At 33.0% G+C, this 21,813-nt stretch overlaps 1 protein-coding gene across 1 annotated transcript in view; it reads left to right on the top strand.

Annotated features, from left to right (window-relative positions):
* The first annotated feature begins 20,527 nt into the window (after positions 1-20,527).
* LOC149570804 (GDSL esterase/lipase At4g16230-like) overlaps positions 20,528-21,813 on the top strand; it is a 34,991-nt gene continuing 33,705 nt past the window's right edge. The window contains exon 1 of the mRNA XM_089812334.1: positions 20,528-20,617. Within this exon, the coding sequence (XP_089668460.1) occupies positions 20,528-20,617 (90 nt within the window). The remainder of the gene's footprint in view (positions 20,618-21,813) is intronic.

Here is a 21,813-nt window from a genome sequence, read left to right as displayed (position 1 = left end):
TTTGTCTTTCTCCATTTTCTCCTTAAAATCATTCAACATTATCTTTCCTGCTACTTCATCACCTAGCAAGGTGTGCCCCAATGATGATCTTTCCATTTTCCTCATCTATTTACCCATAAGTCCTATGTCTTCCCATCCCTTATCTACCAACTCCCACCCACTATTCCACTCATTTAATCCAATCTTTCTCCACCCATCATACCAACATCTATGAGTAAAAATGCATATAATTTTTTTTTTTTAAAACAATGTCCAATGGTGAAAACTTGAGAATACCTTGGAGAAGTACCATGATGAAAACTTGGCAAATAAGCATCATGAATAATCCCTCCATCCAAATACTCTGCATGCTTGGGGGCAAGTTTCCTCACCAAACATACCCATCTCATCCCACCATACCAACTACATATTATCCATTTCACTTTCCATCCTCCTTCAAATCTTGAAAAAAAGAAAGCCCTCAAATAGATACATGCTTTTTATAATCCTTTTGACATCCATTTCCAATCAATGTTTGTCTCCACCTATCCTTTATCCACCCACTCTTTCTTCCAGATAATCCCTCCATCAGCCTCTCCACCCATGCTACTTACCCTCTACCTCATTCACCTTTTGCATCCTAGCTTCCATCTATCTCCCTCATATTCTTGTTTAGAAATCTTCCATCCTATCACACCCCTTATCAAACTTCCTCATCAATAACATATGATAACTGGGGGCACTATATTCCTTGGAGACTATGTCATGTCCATCTTTCCATTCCCCCCATTCTATCCCTATTTTCATCTTGTCAGCCCCATACGCATTCATCTCCCAGTCCCTATCTTTTTGCATTCCTCCACCTGAACCTTCTAGTAATCATACCCTTTTCTTCTATCCTTCAACTTGCCACCATTTCTACATCTTTCCATCACCTAGTATAGCCCTTGTCATTAGTATCTAGCTCTTGGTCATCCCCATATACCCCACTACTATCCATTCATATCCTAATGTTCCTAGAAATATACCATCCACTACACCATCCCATTGCACATCTTTCAACTCATCTAATCACATTCTTAATCTTCTACCTAGCCTTGGATGTGTCCTTTCCACTCCTTGTCTTTGGGTATATCATTCCCTTATCCCCATTACCCTACCCACCCTCCACTAACTATCTTCTCATCCCAATATTTTCATCCTGTCTATCCTTTCATCCCACTCTTTTCATCCCCTCTATCTACTTATCCCACACTTTTCCCTTGTATCTCCTTATCCTACACTTTCCTGCTATCTCCTCATCCTGAGCTTTTCACCTCTACTATCTCCTCATCTTGATTTTTTTAATTCCACTATCTTTTCATCCTAAGCTTTCCATCTTCTATCTTAAGCTTTTCACCCACTATCTCCTCATCTTGAGCTTTTTACTTATGCTATCTTTTCATTTGCCATATTAAGATTTTCATGCATTATCTTTTCATCCTGAGCCTTTTCCCCCCATTATATCCTCATCCTAAGCTTTTTTACTTCCACTATATTTTCATCCTAAGCTTTTCACCCACTATCTCCTCATCCTAATCTTTTGACTCTTACTATCTCCTCATCTTGAACTTTTGACTCTCACTATATCCTCATCCTAAGCTTTTCACCCACTATCTCCTCATCCTAAGCTTTTGACTCCCACTATCTCCTCATTCTAAGCTTTTAACTCTCACTATCTCCTCATCTTGAGCTGTTGACTCCTGCTATCTCCTCAACCTGAGCTGTTGACTCTCATTATCTCCTCATATTAAGATTTTCACTTGCTATCTCCTCATCCTAAGATTTTGACTCTCACTATCTCCTCATCCTAATCTTTCCACCTATTATCTCCTCATCCTAAAATTTTGACTCCTACTATCTCCTCGTCTTGAGTTTTTGACTCTTTCTATCTCATGATCCTAAGCTTTTCACCTACTATCTCCTCATCTTGATATTTTGACTCCCACTATCTTCTCATCCTAAGCTTTTGACTTCCACTATCTCCTCATCCTGATATTTTGACTCCTAATATCTCCTCATTCTAAGATTTTCACCTACTATCTCCTCATCCTGAGCTTTTGACTCCCACTATCTCCTCATCATGAGCTTTTGACTCCCACTATCTCCTCATCCTGAGCTTTTTATGTCCACTATCTCCTCATCTTGAGGTTTTCCTCTATATCCTCATCCTAAGCTTTTCATTTACTATCTTCTCATTCCAAATTTTGCATACCCTTTATCTACTCATCTCAAGCTTTCTATCTGCTAATCTTCTCATCCCAAATCTTTCATCCACTATCTTCTCATCTTTATCTTTCCCACTGCTATCCTATCATGTTGAGCTTTTGTACAGTGATCCCTTGAAAATTCTTTGTCCTTTCAACTATATATTCCTTGCACATTAGTCCTTAGCTTGGTACCATTGTATATCTCTCATCTCTTCATGTCAGTTCATGTTTGATCATAAATTGTAGTTCTCTTAGTCAGGTGCTTTAACAAATTCTCATATGAGATCCCTTATCATCAAAATGTTTTTTGAAAGAGCTCTAATTGCCCGAATCATCCTAGTCCTTAATATTACCAATAGATTTTTATAGGATGCATTTTTCCTCTCGACTGATCTTGGTCTGTCAATATCTAGTCCTACTAATATCTTTGGTAAAAGGTTACATTTTCATGGATTTACATTTTCTTTCAATTTATTTTCTTTTTTGGATTTCTGGTTTGGTTCTTAAGGTATCTCTTCGAAGTGATTTAGGTTTTTCCCTCCTCAAAATCACCATGATATTTTATATCATGGTGTTCTATCAATGGAGCAATTAGAGAGCAAGGTTTTGATTAGGTCTCTTTCATCTTCTTTTCTCTACTTGTGAGTCAGTCGAATATGACCCTTGCATATTACAAACATGTGATCACTTGTGGTTGCATGGTGCCTTTGAGAAATATAATTTTCTTGTGGGTTACCTAGTGTCATTTCCACTTTGATTCTTTCAATATTCATGTGCGATGTTGGGGTAATTCTTGCATCTTTGTTTCACATCAGTCCTATGTAATATTGGTACAAAGGTCTTGATGTTCTTTGTAACCTTGGCATATCCCCAATATTTCTATATCAAAATAAGTGTTCAACTATATAGTGGTTCTCCCCTTTGGAACACCCCCATGCTTAAGCTTTAATGGATTCCTTCACACTTCCATCCTATTCAAGAATCCCATCTAATCAATCCTACAATCATGATCCAACCAATCTATCAATCATCTAGTATCTAATCCTAAATTAATCATAATCATAGTTTCTGCATCAATCATAATCATAGCTCCTACATCAATCATAAGCATAGCTCCTACATCCATCATAATCTTAGTCATCACCAATCATAATCCTAGAATCATAATCTCCCCAACCCTACCATCTTCCACATCACTTTCTTGGGTTCAATTTAAACTAGCCAATTACCCTCCCCCCTGTAACCAGTGTTCTTAACCCTTGGTTATCCAAGATTTTCCTTTCTATTATTCTCATATAGTGAGAGTATGATCTTCCTTTGACTCCCCCCTCTTAACCACTCTAAGTCCTCCTGCTCGCCCCAAATTCTTGTAATTTTCAAGAAGCTATCAGGCCTCGCATTCTCTCCCTGCCACCTTCTTGAGGGGGCATCACACAGTCCATTCTGTCCTCTTCTACTTGAAACTAGGGAAACCATGTTTCTTTAAAAGGTCTTCTTCATGTCATTTATATTAGAACTTCTTTGAAATAATGTTGCTCTAACACTATGTCAAAGAGGGGCAAAATGTAGACACCTAAATTTGATTACAATACTTGGTAATCAAATTTAGTCATCTCCTAGGAAATTATTGGTTAAATATTTATTATTTAATTAATTAATCATAATCCCCTAATTAATTAATTAATTTACTTAAACTATAGTCCAATTGATAAAATCAAATGATAACCCAAAATCAATTTATCAATTAAATCCCTTTTCCTCTATTAAATTAAATAAATCCTCAAATTTATTTAATTTAATCTCACATCCCTTATTTATTAAATAAATCATTTAATAGATTATCCAAATCCTTGAGACCTACCTTTACCCCTAATCCAACCCATTCACCCATACTAACCTCACTTAGCCTCCTAGCCAAGCCATCCCATCAAAGCTAAGCCACCTTCCCCCTAACCCCCTTTCTAAACTAAGTCTGATCCCCCTCCTAAACATGTGCACAACTTTAATTAGGGGTTAAGACTTGCTAACCCAAGCCAAAATCAACAATTCTCCCTTATCCTCTTCCATCCCTATCCAAGAGCATTAATGGCTCTTACATGCCACTAATGCCTCTTACATCCCTCTTAATGTCTCTTACATCCCTCTTACACACTCATCGTCCCTCATCACTCCCTTTGACCCTCCCTTTTGACCACTCAATCCCCTTGTGACACTTTTCACAAGGCTAGAGCCCTGAACAAGCACAATCCATGTGCTTCCCTTTCAAGGCATCTTTTCCCTCCCTCGCCATTCTTCCATCCTTGCATCCTAACCCTCCATTTCTTCACCCCTTAGCCTATAAATAAAGCCCTTCCCTCTCATAATACATCATAAAATTTTATGCAAACTTATAATTCCCCACTAACTACTACATCACATCTATTTTACACCATCACCATGCTAAAATGCATCCACACCTCCATTGTTGAAAGCCTCACCCATCTATACCCTTGGTATAAAAAAACCCACCCATTGGAACCTTGAGCACACTATGAGCATACATCCCCTATCCATCTAGGACATATCTATGTCATCATAGGTTATAGCTAAGGCGCTTACCACTCTTAGTTTTCCTTCCTTTTGGTGATAACCTCATCCTATCATAAGTTTTAACTAATTTAGTTTTGTATATGTTATTGTTAGTATAAGTATTCAATATTATAGTACTAAATTGGGTGATAAAATAGGAAGGGGCATAACCCCAAGCATACCTCATAGATACTCAAAAGTCTCTTTTAGAAGAGGCTTAGAAAATATATCTTCAATCTACTCTTTTTCACTCATATACTCCAATTTGATTTCTTTTTCTACAACTTTTTCTCTCAGGATATGATACTTAATAGAAATGTGCTTAGTCCTCAAATGCAACATTGGATTCTTAGACATATTTATCATGCTTCTATTGTCACAATGTATAACAATAGGTTCACTAATTTCTATCCTTATATCCATCAACATCTGCTTCATCCAAATAACTTCATTATAATTATTTACCATTGCAACATACTCTTCTTTTGCTATACTTTGAGATGCACAATCCTTCTTCTTTCTTAACTAAGAAACTAATCTTCCTCCAAGAAAGAGAGCTCCTCCATTGGTTCTCTTTCTATCATCCATACTGCTTGCCCAATCTGCATCAGTATAAGCACTAGAGTAAAATCATTAGATCTTCATACCATAATCAAAGTTTTATGTTCCTTTCAGATATCTATTTATCATTTTCACTGTTGCATAATGTGCTTCTCTAGGATTAGCTTGGAATCTTGCAACTATTCCAATTGTATTTTCTGTATCCAGCCTTGTGTGAGTTAGATATTGTAATCCTTCGATCATAGATTAGTACTTCTTTTTCTCAACATTAGGTGCCTCATCCTTTATAGATAACTTGTTTCTAGTTACCATAGATGTTCCAATGGGTTTACATGTTTCCAAACCAAACCTTTTTAGTAAATCCTTTAAGTACTTGGTCTAAGAAATATGGATTCCTTCTGTATTCTATACAATCTAGAGCCTTAGGAATATTTCATCTCTCCTACGACACTCATTTCAATTTCTTTCTTCATCACTTTTGCAAACTTCTTACTTTCTTCATCATTTCCTCCAAATAAAATGTCATCAATAAATAATACCAAAATCATCAAACCATCATCTATTTTTTTCCAATATAGATTACTATCTACCATGACTTTTCTATATCCAAGCTTTGTCAAATGCTTTTCCAACCTCACATACCAAGCTTTGGGTACTTGATTCAATTTGTAAAATGCTTTCCTTAGTCTGCACACTATGTCCCTATCATTTTTCAAAGGACATCCTTCAGGATGCTCAATGTATACCTCTTCTTCAATTTCTCCATTTAAAAATGTTGACTTGACATCCATTTAATATACTTTGAATTTATTTTGTGCTACATAGGTTAAGAATAGTCTTACTACTTCTATTGTAGCCATTGGAGCATATGTCTTTTCATAATCTATTCCTTCTTGCTATGAGTAACCTTTACATACTAGTCTTTCTTTGTTTCTTACAAATTCTCCTTGCTCATTCATCTTGTTCATGGATACCCACAAAGTTCCTATCCCATTCTTATCTACTAGTTTGGGGACCAATTCCCATGTCTCATTCTTTATTGTCTAATCTAATTCCTCTTTCATATCTTTCTTCCAATAGTCATCTTTACATGGTTCATCTACATTCATTGGCTCAACTTGAGATATCAATCATAGTTCTTCATTCATTCTACTCCTTGTCATCACATCTTTGTCTTTGATGCCAATGATTTGTTCAAATGGGTGATTCTTTGTCATCTCAACTCTTGGCTCTACTAAAGATTATGAGCTTTGTTCCTATCTTGGATTTCTTTCATTTTGCAAATCATTATTAGTCTTAAGAAATACCTCATCATTCCTTGGCTTAGTAACAACATCATCATCAGAATTGTAATCAACTATTCTTTCCTAGATCTTGAATTTTTCATCAATCCTCACATTTGTACTTTCCATAATAGTCTTAGTTCTTTGATTATAACATCTATAAGCCTTTCTTTTCAATGAATAACCAAGAAATATACCTTCATCACTTCTAGCATCAAACTTACCAATGTCATCATCTCACTTTATGTAACACTTACTTCCAAATATTCTTAAATATTTAACTATAGGTGAGTGACCAAACCATAATTCATAAGGTGTCTTGTTTGTGTCCTTCCTTTCTTGTGCTCTATTTATAGTTTAGACTATTGTATTCAAAGATTCTCTCCAAAATTTATTGGATACATCATTCTATGCTAACATAGCCATTGCAACTTCTATAACAAACTTGTTCCTTCTCTCTGTAATTCCATTTTGTTCAAGGGTTCTCAGAGTTGATAGATTTCTTTTAATTCCATTTTCCTCATAGAAAATATTAAACTTATTTGAATTAAATTATCTTCCTCTATCTAATCTTAAACATTTAATGTTTACACCACATTCATTCTCAACTCTAATCTTGAATATCTTTAACTTGTCAAATGCCTCAAATTTCTCTTTAAGAAATGCAACCCACATCATTCTAGAAAAATAATTGACTAAAATCATAAAATATCTTTCACCATAGAACCCTCTAGTCTTTGTAGGATGGCTAAGATCTATGTGTACAATCTCCAACTTTGCTATAGTTGTAAACTTCTTGCTGGAAAAAGAAGTTCTATTATGCTTTGCTAAAACACACTACTTGCAAATTGTGTTAGTAGGCTTCACAATATTTGGAAAATCACTAACAAAAATCACTTTACTAGTCCTCAAAATACTATCAAAGTTTATATGATAGAATCTCTTATGCCATAACCAAATATCATCTAACTTTGTAACCAAACATGTCATTTTAGTAGGATTCAACTGAAATACATTCCCTCTAGATCTAGATCTGGTTCATGTTCCAATTACCTTTCCATCTTTATCTTTGATCTTGCATGTTTTTTTGTGACTTGCAACTGATAACCTTTTTCTACTAGTTGTCTAACACTCAAAAGATTTTTCTTTATACCATCAACAAAGTATACATCCTTAGTATTAGTTTTACCATCAAGAGTTGTGGATCCAATACCTTTAACTTGGCATGCTACAATGTTTCCAACTTTGAAAATTTCTCCATCCTAACTTTTGAAGTAAAATTTTTTTTTCATATCACCAGTGATATGATGTGAAAAAACACTGTTAATTATCTAATTAAATTTCTTCTCAACCTATGATAGCAAAGCTACCTTATTTGGAATTTCTTCTTTAATTTCCAAAAATCCAATTTCAACATCACTAGCACTTAATGTTTATTCCTCAGAATTATCATCTTCATTTGCATACAAACATTTTCTATCCCTTTTAGTATTATAACTTGCCTTATACTTTTTCTCTCTTTTAGGACACTTAGATGCATAGTGACCATATTCATCACAAGTCCAACACTTAAAGATTTTCTTATCTCCCTTTTTCTCTTCTTACTAGAAGGGCTACTACTTCTTCAATCTTCCTATCTTCCTTAGATCTACTGTTGCTAGAAAAATATCCTCTAGAACTGGTGCTCCTTGATAGGTTGGATCAAATATTCAAGGTACTAAAAGCTACCTTTATTCTGGTCAATTCTCTAAACTATCTAAGTTCATTTTCAACTGCTTCAAGTCTTCTAAGCAATGTCTCCTTAGTGAAATCTTTGGTACAATATATCAACAACTGTATCATTTGAACTACTAATTTGAATGTTGGAGTAAGAGTCTTCAATATATTACATATAACTTCATCATCATCTTTGGTTCCTTGAGATTTAATACCTACAATAATTTCTAATATCCTACCTAAATATGTTCTTAAAGATTCATTTTCCATCATCTTAGCATCTTGAAACACACAAATCCAACTTTGTAGCCTCAATTTCTTAGAATGTTCATCACCTTCAAACTATTTTCCAAATCTTTCCAAATCAAATGTGAAGTAGAAAGTGATTTTACTGATTGCACTTAATTCTAGGAAGTACAGTCAATAGTTCTTCCCTAGCTCTCATGTCACACATGAAAAGATCTCTTTCTACCTTGGACCAACTTTCCAAATCCTTTTCTTCAATAATTGTCTTCACTAATTTTTTCAAGATCCAATGTCCCAAACCTATGCACAACAAATGTGTCTTCATCTTTTCCTTCCAGTTGTCATAGTTTGTTCCATCAAACTTCAGATTATCTTTCATGAACATGTTTGCCATGGATCTCCCAAAGCTAGTAGATTTTTTCTTCAAGGACCTGATGCTTTGATACCAATTTTTAGAAACAATAATCCACCAAGATAATTGAGGGGGGGGGGGGGGGGGAGGGGGAATCAGTTATCCAATAACTAAAGAGTAAAAGTACAAAGTTGTGTCACCTTTCAAGGTGACTTATTAGAATGACTAAGTTTGTGTATTTCTATCTAAAAATCAATTTTGTTTGTAACGCCCCACCAAGGGATCCAAAAGAATTAACCTAAAGTTTTATTAAGTTTTCCAAACATTTATTTTTTAAAGTTAAATATAATAACTTAAGAACAATAGTTATAAAATAGTGGAAGCAATAACATACAATCATACATAAGCAAACATAACAAATTACATTCCTTAAGGATCTCAAGATGTTGAGTCACATTTTAATTTTAATTAATACTAAGTCTAAAAAATACCACATCCACATGAAAGAATAATTAAAAGTCCAAAGTCCATTTAAATAATATACATTTTTTCTGAATGCCACTTGGCAATAAAATTTGGAATGCCCAATCATCCACTGTACATGTCACAGGGAATTAAAGGCTAAAAGAATATGCATTTATAACAGTAGGTTACATCATCCCTTTTAGATCTATGAAACAAAGTACAATACAATAAGTGAAACCATCCATCATAAAGACATAACTATCCATCATAAAGATACAACCATCCATCATAATGAAAAAAGATAGAATGGAAGGAAATGCATACAAGGAACTCTAGCCCCTTGGTAACTTTTTGTGGTACCAATATCTTATTAATTCATCTTAAGCCATTTCAATTAAATATTATCACTTATGAAACTACTTACAATGGGTTACCCTAGCAGCCACTTTGGGCCCCAAGCTCCATTGTAAGCTTAAAATATAGATTACCTACCCTAGGCTCATAAAAGTACAAATCAAAGAATCATAGTATATTACCTCAGTCCTATACAAGTTACTAGAAAATATCAAATGATAATTCACAATAACACATCAATTCTCTACGAGCAATTGGAAAGCATCCCAAAAATACTGATCGAAAACTCAAAATGGTTAAGTCAAACATGTCATAACATGAAATCACCAAGAAAAAATCATACAAACACCTCTGTCCTATAAAAGCAACTGGAAAGCAATCCAAATACAACTGATCAAAGACTCAAAAGTTATATCAAATAGTTCACACCATACACCATAGTTTCACACAAGAACATTAGAAAGCAATTAAAATCAATATATCAAAACACTTTATAGAGCATACAAGACACATTACCATGGTTGAGTATAAGAGATCATATACAAATATCATCATATGACATCATAGAACAAACCCCCAAGCCTCTAGTAAATATCTTGACTAGTCAAAGCTAAGACAAACTCAAAAACCCCAACATCAGTAAATCACATGTCACATAAAGCACATACAAAAGTATATTCCATAATTCATTAGGTTTTGAAAACCCTAAAGTTCAATATTTTACTAAAAAAAATAGATTAAATCACAAACAATTCTAGAATGGAAATTAATTTTCTCAAACTAGAGTTTCAACTCAAAGAACTTTTGAAAACAGAAACACAACAGACACAAAGAAGATAGGAATTCAAAAAATGAGCAACTACTGCACAAACCCACAAGATCCTACCTAGATCTGATGCTAAAACAATGAATGCACAAACAACAAGAATCTTCTTTTTCCTTTGAAAACCCTCTTTTTAGAAATTACCTCCTTGAAACCTATGCATCTAGAAATGAGCTCTAGTTTCCTCAATAAAGAGTTTTGCCCCCAAATCAAGGCTTTGATCATGCAATCATGCGAAAACTCTTTGTCTTTAATTATTATATTTTAATTTTCATGCACACACTTTATGTACTTTAATTAAAATAAACTTTATTAAATTAAAACTTCCTCTCCCTTATTCATTTTCGAAGCATTTTTAATAAAATATTTATTAATTTAATTAATAATATTATTTAGAGTTTATTATTTAAATAAAACTCCTAAATAATAATTATTAAATTAAATGATTAAAAATACATCAATTTTTTTTCTTTAATTAATTCATGAGACGTTTTAATAATATATTTATTAATTCAACTAATAATATTATTTAGAGTTTATTATTTAAAATAAAACTCCTAAATAATAATTATTAAATTAAATAATTATAAATATGTCAAAAATAGAAATTTAATATAATCTTTTAAATTTAATTTTGATATTTTATTAATTTCTCAATTAATTAAATATAATTAAATATCAATTTTTTTTATAAATCTTCTATCAAATTAAATCATTAAATTATCCTTTAAGTTGATTTAATTATAACAAAAAATCACAACAAACCCACAAAACCAAATATGACAACTCATCATACAAAACATAAAACTAAATCAAATAGCAAGGTCAAAATCACAAATTCATGTCACTTGACGAATTCAGAAAGGTGAAACTAACTCAAGTACGTGTCCTATTTTCTAGGACAATTAGCTTAGGTTAGGATTTGGACTTACAAATTTATCGCCCCTCTCTTACTATTGAGATAATGCAATAGGGTATGCTCATCCTAGCAATTCAAGGAAGTCGATACTCAGTACCTACAATCTACATAAAATCCACACATGTGTAAATACAAGCATAAACTTCCACATACACATGTACCTATTTAGTTTAGCATATGTGTGTTTTTACATGTGTGGATTTTATAGATATTGCTACTAATCAACAAGCATAAACTGGCCTAAAAGAGTTTGGAAATAATAATAAAATGAAAACTAGGGGCAGGCACTACATTGTTCAAACATATGATCTTGATAAATTTATATTTTCTAAGTTATATATGATCTTACACTTTTCCAATTGAAAATATCTATTAAACTCATTTTTTATACTAGTTTGTATCCAATTACTAAAGAAATAAAATTATTTTAGAAAACTAGCATTTCAATAGCTCTTACTATTTTTTATGATATTATTTTAATAACATATAAATACCATTTTATAGAGCTCAATATCTAGAATAATTTCATATAGATTTCATAGTGTTTTAATTAGATATAGTATATTTTAATCAAAAAAATTCTACAAGTACGCATTTTAACACTCGAGAAGACATAATTTTGAGAAAGAAAAAATATTAAATTATATTAAAAAAATAAAAATTATATAACATTCTAGAGGAAAGAGTCATTTTTAATAATGTATAATTTTTCTTTTGGTTGGAATAGATTTATTTTGAAAAATGTGGTGGGAGATGGAAACTATCAATTTCAAATAAGTTGAAATTTGAAACAATATAAAAGAGAAAATATAGGTCTAAAGCCAATTTTTATTTTTGATTGTTCTAGATACATATATTATCTATAACATAATTTAAGATCAAAGGGAAATAAGTTTATTTTCATATAGTCTTGTGGTGGGAACTAGACCCTTAATTTTCAGCATTTTTCAGCAACTAAAAAGTTATCTTTAAAAAATAGAAAAATTTGTCAAATCTTATTCCAAATAATTATTGAAAATTATAATCCTAAACTTCATCCATTTCTACATATTTCATTAGTTTACTTCATTTTAAAATTTTAAATGATAATATTAGTTTTATGTCATTGAAGGTGAACAACTATACTTTTGTTAGCCTTTTCCTCTGTAAAAGGATGACACAGGTTTGTACTTTTACCCTAAAACACTTATCTTCTTTAAAGAAACTTAACCATTCAACCAAAGTAAACAACAACCATACAAAGATGCACATAGACAACTACACCAAATATGTTGACTAGGTAAACCCTTGATCAGAGGGAAAACCTCAGTGGGAATTATGCCCACAAGATGATGTACTAATACAAATATTCCTTATTAGAGGATGAACCATATTATGAGTCTATTACAACATTTGGTACAATAAGTCACTATTAGGACACTTTGAATCCCTGTTAGGAGATTCCAACCCTATTATGAGTTATGCCAACCCTATTAGGAGTTGTGGTACAATGTATGCAAGATGAGCCCACTACCCAAATATGCAATTTTAACTACAAGAAGAGATCACTGGTCAAAAAAGTAATTTATTGTTATCTTCTTCTTTCCTCTATCCTTTCCTTTGTCCTATCAACCAAACCAATTACTATCAAACCTTGTAGACTAGGTCATAAACCTTAGATCCAAATACCAAACCTCGGATCACTCAGCAAAACCTCAACAATGAAGTTTCCATCACTTCCACACTTCTCTGCTCAATTTCACATTCCATACACTTTTCTACTTATCAAACATTCACAATTCACATTTCATGATAAAGGAAAATGTCCTTGCTTTACATCAAGTCCATAAAATAATTCTTTGAGTTGATTGTTAGTCCTTTTCAATTAATTATTATAAGACTACATTAAGAACATGTTACACTTAGTGATAACATAAATCTTCCACCTTGCAACTTGAATAAATTTCTATATATACAATATTATGATGAGCAAGCTTAGCCACATAATCCTCAACATGTCTTCTCTGTATCCTCACCCTTGATCCTCAAGATATCAATTCTACTAAGAGATATAACAAGTTTACTAGAACATGCCTCTGTAAACTCTATCTTAGAATAAACATCACCAAAACTTACATAAATTTTTCTAGACTTATCCTTTCTGGCTCTAATGTTAACTATATATGTCAGATACTCAGAAGTATCTTCCATAACCTCAAGTGGTTATCATGCTCAACTAGCCATCTATACCAACTTGATCTTTTTCACTATTCTTCTATTAGATACCACAAAAAACATCAAACATGCTATGTTGAAATCAATAAAAAACTCAGTCATGAATGTAACATATCATCATCAAATCAATCTTCCAACAATCTATACATTTCTTTCACAATTGGAGGAATAATCACATGCTCATCTTGTGGTTTGACAATAGGCACCCTAATTGCATTAGGGCTATGATGTGCATCAAACCTCATTATTATTGTAGGGAGGGGCATCAAAGACCATCCACCATCTATCTCAAAAGTTATTTCTAATATCATCATGTATCCACCAATGGATGGGGAACCTTTTAGTTGTATGTTTAATAGTGTCTTATTCTCCAAGATTTTTAAATAATGTACTTATTCTACATTTTCATATGTCATTTTTTTATTACATTTTTATAGGATAATTTTTTTTCATAATATCTTCTTTATTCTTCTCTCTTAACACACCAAATATCCAACTAACCACTAACAAAAGCTACATGGTCTTTAATGGACTCAAGGGAGGATCCCAATTATGCTCTCATAGGATTAGTTTTCCCTCAATCTTTTAACCTACCAATGATTTCTTCTAATTAATTTTTTCCCCTTTCTATTTCATTCATTATATTGTCTTGGGTGCTAGGAGGAGGTCTTTTAATCGGTGGAGGTTGCATAATTTCTTGTTCTTCTTGTGGAGGATTTTGATTTTGATTGTTTTGATCAAGATGGGGATTTGGTGGTTGATTATTCACATTTCTTGATAAGAAACCAATTGCATTTTAAATAAATAAAAAAAATTGAAGAAAAACTTAAAAAAATACAAAATAATGTAAAAATATAAAAAACAATGCAAAAGGAAGAGTAGAAAACATACATGACAATCCTGATCTTGATCTCCGGTGACAAGGAGGCATTTTGAGGAGAAGAGTGACCAAATTCTTCAAATTCCACAAACTACATGTGCACCATTGAGGGTAAAGAATAAACTAGCACAAAGAAACAAGGGAAAATGGAATGGGTTGTAGTTTTACAACCCATTTATAGAATTTTCTAAATACGCACAAATGCTTTTTCTTGGGCCCAAGCCAAAGCACATGCACACTTTTATAAATTTTGAAATTTTAGTTGTGTGTCATCTTTTTGACACCACAAGTTGGTGAATTCTCCCATAAGTCATGCTGATGAGTGTTTTTTGTGATTGAAAAGGAGGAGATATCACTATAGAATATAGAGAAATCTTCTATTGCAATATAGAGAAGGCCTAAACTTGACATAGCAATGAGTGATGAGGAAAGTATATCACTATGACATATAGATCCCTTTTATTGCTATGAAAATAAACTACAAAAAAAATATAGAAATGAGTGATAAAGGATGCTTATTGTTATAACATATAGCAATCATCGAGAAAAAAAAAACAAATATAATCATTACAACAATGAGCGGTAGAGATATTGTATCACTATAAGTCATGGCGATGAGTGTTTTTGGTGATAAAAAATGAGGAGATATCACTATAGAATATAGAAAACTCTTCTATCACTATATGGAGAAGGCCTAATCTTGACATAGCAATGAGCGATGAGGAAAGTATATCATTATGACATATAGTGATCCCTTTTATTGGTATGCAAAGAAACTACAAAAACAATATAGCAATGAGAGATAAATGAGGCTTATCACTATAACATATAGTGATCATCAGAAAAAAAAACAAATGTAATCATTGTAGTGATGAGAAATAAAGATGTTGTATCACTATAATTCATGCTGATGAGTATTTTTGGTGATCGAAAAGGAGGAGATATTGCTATAGAATATAGCAAACTCTTATATCATTGTATGAAGAAGGCCTAATCTTGACATAGCAATGAGCAATAAGGAAAGTATATTGCTATGACATATAGTGAACCACTTTATCACTATGCAAAGAAACTACAAAAATAATATAGTGATGAGCGATAAAGGAGGCTTATCGCTATAACATATAGTGATCATTGAAAAACAAAAAAATAAATATAATCATTATAGTGATGAGTGATAGAGATGTTGTATCGCTATAAGTTATGTAGATGAGTGTTTTCAATGATAAAAAGGAAGGAGATATCACTATAGAATATAGAAAACTCTTCTATCAAAAAGGAGGAGATATTTCTATAAGTCATGGTGATGAGTGTTTTTGGTGATTGAAAAGGAGGAGATATTGCTATAGAATATAGTGAACTCTTCTATCAAAAAGGAGAAGATATCACTATGAGTCATGGTGCTAGTTGTTTTTGGTGATTGAAAAGGAGATATGACTATAGAATATAGCAAAATCTTCTCTTGAAAAGGAGATATCACTATAAGTCATGGTGATGAGTGTCTTTGGTGATCAAAAAGGAGGAGATAGCACTATAGAATAAAGTGCACACTTCTATCAAAAAGGAGGAGATATCACCATAGGTAATGGAAATGAGAATTTTTAGTGAGTGATAAAGGAGGATTATCACTATAACATAAAGCAATCATTGGTAATTTGGTCAAAATTTTGAGCAAAGAAAAAATTGGTCAAATTTGTTGACAAAAATAGCGACAAAATAGTTTGTCAAAAATTGACCAATTTTTTTTTCAAAAAATGAGTGAAAACATACTAGTGATATCTATAATTTTTTTCCCTTTGTACTCAGTCCAGGTGTATTTGATGTATCCTCTTGTTGAGTTGATATAACCTATTAAACAAGTGTAACAATTGGTGCCTTAGTAGATATGGCACTTGATAGCTGTATAAGAGCTTGAATAGCCTCTTGCTCTTTTTGCTTCTTGATCTCTATCAATTATATATTATTTTCTACCATTGTGGTGTCTTGAGTAGATTGTTCTACTTAACTTTTCTCATTTATTTTCTCACTGACATCATATGTGGTCTATGGGAGCATAATAATGGCCTTGTCTTGTGTTTCCAAGTTTTAGTCTTCCCCTTTTTAAGCTTGAGGTTATTGGTTAAAGTGAGGAAGATGTGTCTAAGTCTATCTTAGATTACTTACTTCTCATCTTTTCCAAAGCACTTTATTATCTTCATTTTCCAAGTCTTACTTTGTTATACATTTTCCTAACCTTTCTGTGTGGGTTTCCTATTTTTCTAATGCACATATGATTTAGGTGATTTAAGTATGGTTGGGGTGTGATATTGTGTCCTCAAAATGAGGAGTAAATGCTATGAATTTAATTCTCTACTATCTTTCCCTAACAATTCATATCTCATGAATTTTGAGCTCCCAAGTTGATTCTCACATCAAGTGAACTACACCAACTATGAATCTGAAGGTTGGAACCATGGAAAGTGATTAAAGAGGCTATGAATATGCTTTTCCCAAATGACCAAGGATTTATGATTCTATGGATAGAGGCCAGGGTGTTTCTTATTTAGATCTATGAGGAGTAAGTGTTATGAATTTCATTCTCTACTATCTTGCCCTAACATTTCATATCTCATGAATTTTGAGCTCCCAAGTTGATTCTCACATCAAGTGAACTACACAAACTCTAAATCTAAAGGTTGGAGAGATGGAAAGTGATTAAAGGTGATATGAATATGCTTTTACCAAATGACCAAGGATTTACAATGCTATGGATAGAGGCTAGGGTGTTTCTTATTTAGATCTATGGAGATAAGGTAAAATATTGCTAAGGAATATGGGTTTATGGTTTGTTGTTGCATATTCATGGAAATGCAACTATTTTATTCAATTTATGAAGCCTTATGAACTTGAGCCAAATCTCAATTTAAAATAATAAAAAATTGTGAGCATAATGATTTAATGGCTCATAACTAGTAAGGCATTCTCAAGATCTTTCTTTAGGGTCATCAGGTTGAAGTTAAATGTTGAATGTTGTTTGATGTGCCTCATTCTAGAAAATGCTACTAAGAAAGGATTTTTCCACCCAAAGGTAACAAAAAAAGCTACTTTTCTAAAAGATTTGATAATACAAAGCTAAGTTTCCATAAAATTCTAATATTCTTCAAAGATCCTCAAAAGATACTTTCGTAGAAGTGAGTTTTGGAGATATGAACCCATTATGAAGAAAAAACAATGTTAAATGTCTTAGGTAGAAAATGGAAGAATGAAATGTGTAAGATAGTAAAAGGATCACTCCCCATGCTATGATTCTAAATAAAAGGAAAATGGGTTTGTGGAAATGCTAATATTGTTAAGAACATCTTCATTTTAGATTCTAAAGAAAAATAAGACACTTACCACAAAACTATGTATTTATGTTGTTTAATGACTTTTAGTCATATCACTTTTCTTTAAGTAAAGTAAGAGTGCTTTTGGGAACTTAATATTTTAAGTGCAAATAAATGAAATGTTTAAATAGTTGTTACTCATGGAATTAAATGCAAATCTAGCTATTATAATCATTGGCCAAAATTAATTTTGTTCATGTGGAACCAATGTTCTAATTCCTTAAGGCTATTTCATCAAATTTGCAAGAAATTGGTTTCTATAAGTTTATTTAATGACTATTTATCAAAAATTACATCCTATGTAGTGATAGAAAATGGAAATCAGAGCTACTAGTTACAAAAGATTAATTAGCTTGGAAAGCAAGTTAAAAGATAATACAAACACATTCTTCAAGTTCTATGACTTGTATGATCTACATAGGAGGTTAAATTCCCAACCCAATCACCCAATCACTCTAAAACTCAAAGATAGTGGATTGGTAGAGGCATCTAGCTTTCTAATGGTAGTTCATGCACCTAAGATAGTAAAGGAGTGCATAGAGAGATACAATCCAAAAATGAGGCAAATTTTATTTCTAGATCAATCCATTCTCTTGTCAATTAACAAGGTGCTAATGTAATTAGTATTTGGCATCCCTACACATGACCAGTATTGTGACATTGATTTTGGGTCCTCTATTTCCATGTTTAATGAGAAAAAGAGTAAAATGCCAAAACCTCTATTTGGCACCAATCTAAAGTGAGATATCATGGATATCATTGCATTCCTCCTCAGACTAAAGGGAAAAGAGGAGATTTTGTAGTTCACCAAGCACCATTTCTTCCTAGTTCAAGCAATCTATGCTGATGATATGAAGATCAATTGGGCACATATCATTTTTCACGAGCTCACTTCGTGGTTGAATTATGCCAAAGGATTCAAGAAATTATATATGTCCTCCTATTTTTTTTATGCTTTGACAATGCACCATTTATGGCTTGGTCTCCTAAGTATCTTGAACTATGATGAGCTTACCAAGATCTATGAGTTCTATTCACATCTACAGCTGCAAAGGAGCTATGAGGAGCATGTAGCTATCCTTGACACCTTTACAATGAGTTTGTGCCAATAATCACAAGGTTTCCCTAAGAGGAGATTCTCACTTGAGGAAATTTAATCTATAAGTTAGTTTGGATGCTCGTTCATCCAATTTCTAGGCTTCTCCTATTTGTAAATAGGATTCAATGATTGATTACCCAAAAAAATCCCAAATATCCAGAGGACAAGGTATTTCTAATCAAGCTGTGTCGACCAATTCTATAGTTGAACACCCTATGTTCAAATGTGAAGAAAATTTTTGGGATTCCATTCCCTATTTTGTTAGGCCCATATTCATGTGCCTCTAAATTAGATGCTAGGAACTTGGTAAATAATTTTGAAAGAAAGATCAATTTGATAGACTATGAGGTGCTTAGGCCTCAATATGATCTAGTGAATCTTGTAAGGGATCATCTGAAGTTGGGGTATGCCTATAGCATGTCCCTAATATTGAAGATTTCTAGTTTGGGTGTCTTAATGAGTACCAAACTCAGGATATATTTTGGTCAAGACTAACTATTGAAGAGATAAAATTCTATAAATGTCTTTGATCTTATAGATGATGGAGCCTACATACATCCTACATCTTATGAGAAGATCAAGAACACACCAATTTAGTCTACTCGACCTACTGAGCTAGTCATTGATACAATGGAGGTTCTCCTACAAGGGATAATTAAAATAATTGACAAATAGGTGGAGTGGACTTGGGCAAGGAAGAAAAGGACTGGAGCTTCTAGTTTAATAGACAGAGTATTGCCTAGAGCTACCCAGTTAGTTGTAGCTATGAATAAAATGACCACTACAACAACATTTGTTAGGCCATCACAATCCATTGGCCAAGAAGGAGACTAGCCTCAAAAAAAGAATGTGCCACTTACTCCCACCTATGGAGTTGGCCCTCTACAAAATAGTGGGAAGATGGGAGAGAAGGAAGATGATGAGAAGAAGGGGAAGGAACAAGACAAAACTGTGACGATGCTACCTTCCCCTATTCAAGTCATTAATTCGGATGGAAACACCAACCCTATGGATGGTCAAGATCAGGATGCATCCTAGCAAGGGGATACATTAGCCCTTTTGGTGACCAAGGTAGCTACCTTCCCTATTGTTTTCCAAAGCAAGCCAACTCTATTGATTTTGAGGAAGCTATTTGACCCATCTATACTACAATATGCTATCAATGTGCTCTTTATAGAGTCTTGGCTCAAAGAGACCATTGATAGGAAAAAGAGGAGCTATGATGATGCAACCCAATCAAAGGACTTGATCACCCATGTCACCTCCTCTTAGCCACTAAAGAAGACTAAGAAGTAGAAGACAATTGTTGCATTCTCTACAAATTTGGAAACTAACCATATGCTAGTTGAGATTGTAGAACCTCAAAAGGAGGTAAGACTTCATGAGATGTCAAAAGATGATTTCAAAATCAAAATAATAGATCTTGGTATTCCAATTCATGATTCCATGTGAACATGTGGGAGTCAATCAATGAAAAGATTGAGTATGAGTTGGAGGAGCTAAGAGCAGAGAAGGAAATATTGAAGGCCTTTAGCAAGGAGTTGGTAGAGTACATAAAGTTTACACTTGGGAGTATTTATTCTAGTCAATTAAACCCCAAGTATGGAAGAAAATAAGAACTTAATACTCAAGCCACATCAAAAAAGACAATTTGGGCAAGTAGGTCAAGCATGGATGCATCAAATAAAGGACCAAGGCTCCCCACTAGTTGAGAATCTAGGGAGCTTGGTATTGGACACTCGCAAGCTTAGAGAGGCTACCTTAGATCATCAAACAATCATATAGAAGACAGTAGACAATCTAATAGAGAAATTCTCCTTTATGTAGGAAGTGATAGATATGAAGACCAATGTGGCCATTGCTCATGGGATTCTAAAGACTGGTCAGGAGTCACTATTTCACTAGAAGCAATCCTTGGAGGTTTCAATATTTCTTTGTGAGATTTGCAAATGAGATTACACATGTGCACAACCTTGTACAAAAGATCATTGACAAGTTGTTTCAATACTTCAAGATCTTGCATACAGAGTCCTTTATGTCTACTAATGGTAAGTTGGTGGACATCAAAAGAATGAAGTCCAAATTCTTAGCATTTTTTGATGAAGACTTTGAGCTGCTCAACTTCCAAGCAGTTAAGATCCAAGAACTGTCAGTAGTGGACATGGTCATCAGAAGAGAAATGGATAAGTTCTAATTGAGGGAGGCTAGAATTGATGAACTTATAGAAATTCATGATTACTAGATGATTAGAGCTGACAATATCCTTATTCTAGGTGTCAAAGAGCTAGATAAAATAACCAAAGCTATGAATGAATATAGAGCTAAATCTATTAATTCTAAGAAGGCATGATGATTCTGATACTTCTCCAAACATCTATCATTCTTCCATGCTTCCTTCTTTTGTCACCATTTTTAGCATTTTGCTAAATCTCTATAATAAGCAATGATTTGAGCTTGTCCTATTTTTAGATTATTTTGTTTAGAGATGCTCTATTGAGAAATCATCCAATGTAACTAACCATTTTGAGAAGACCTATAAATGTAATCTTTAAAGATGTAAATAATATTAGCAAAATTTACTTTGGGAAACTCATGTAGCTAGGACTATTGTGTGAGACTCTAATTTCATTTTTAGCTTTTTTGTTCAATTAGTTTAAGTGAAGTTTATGGAATGTATCTGTTAATGTTGAAAATTGAATGAATGTGAATGAACTTGGCTATATTCACTTCATTTAATATA

The sequence above is a fragment of the Cupressus sempervirens genome, chromosome 2 (genome assembly GCF_028749045.1).
Source record: "Cupressus sempervirens isolate cs-2001-9-10 chromosome 2, ASM2874904v1, whole genome shotgun sequence".
NCBI lineage: Eukaryota > Viridiplantae > Streptophyta > Pinopsida > Cupressales > Cupressaceae > Cupressus > Cupressus sempervirens.
Note: the sequence above shows the minus strand (reverse complement) of the source record. Positions and strands in the feature narration are given on the sequence as shown.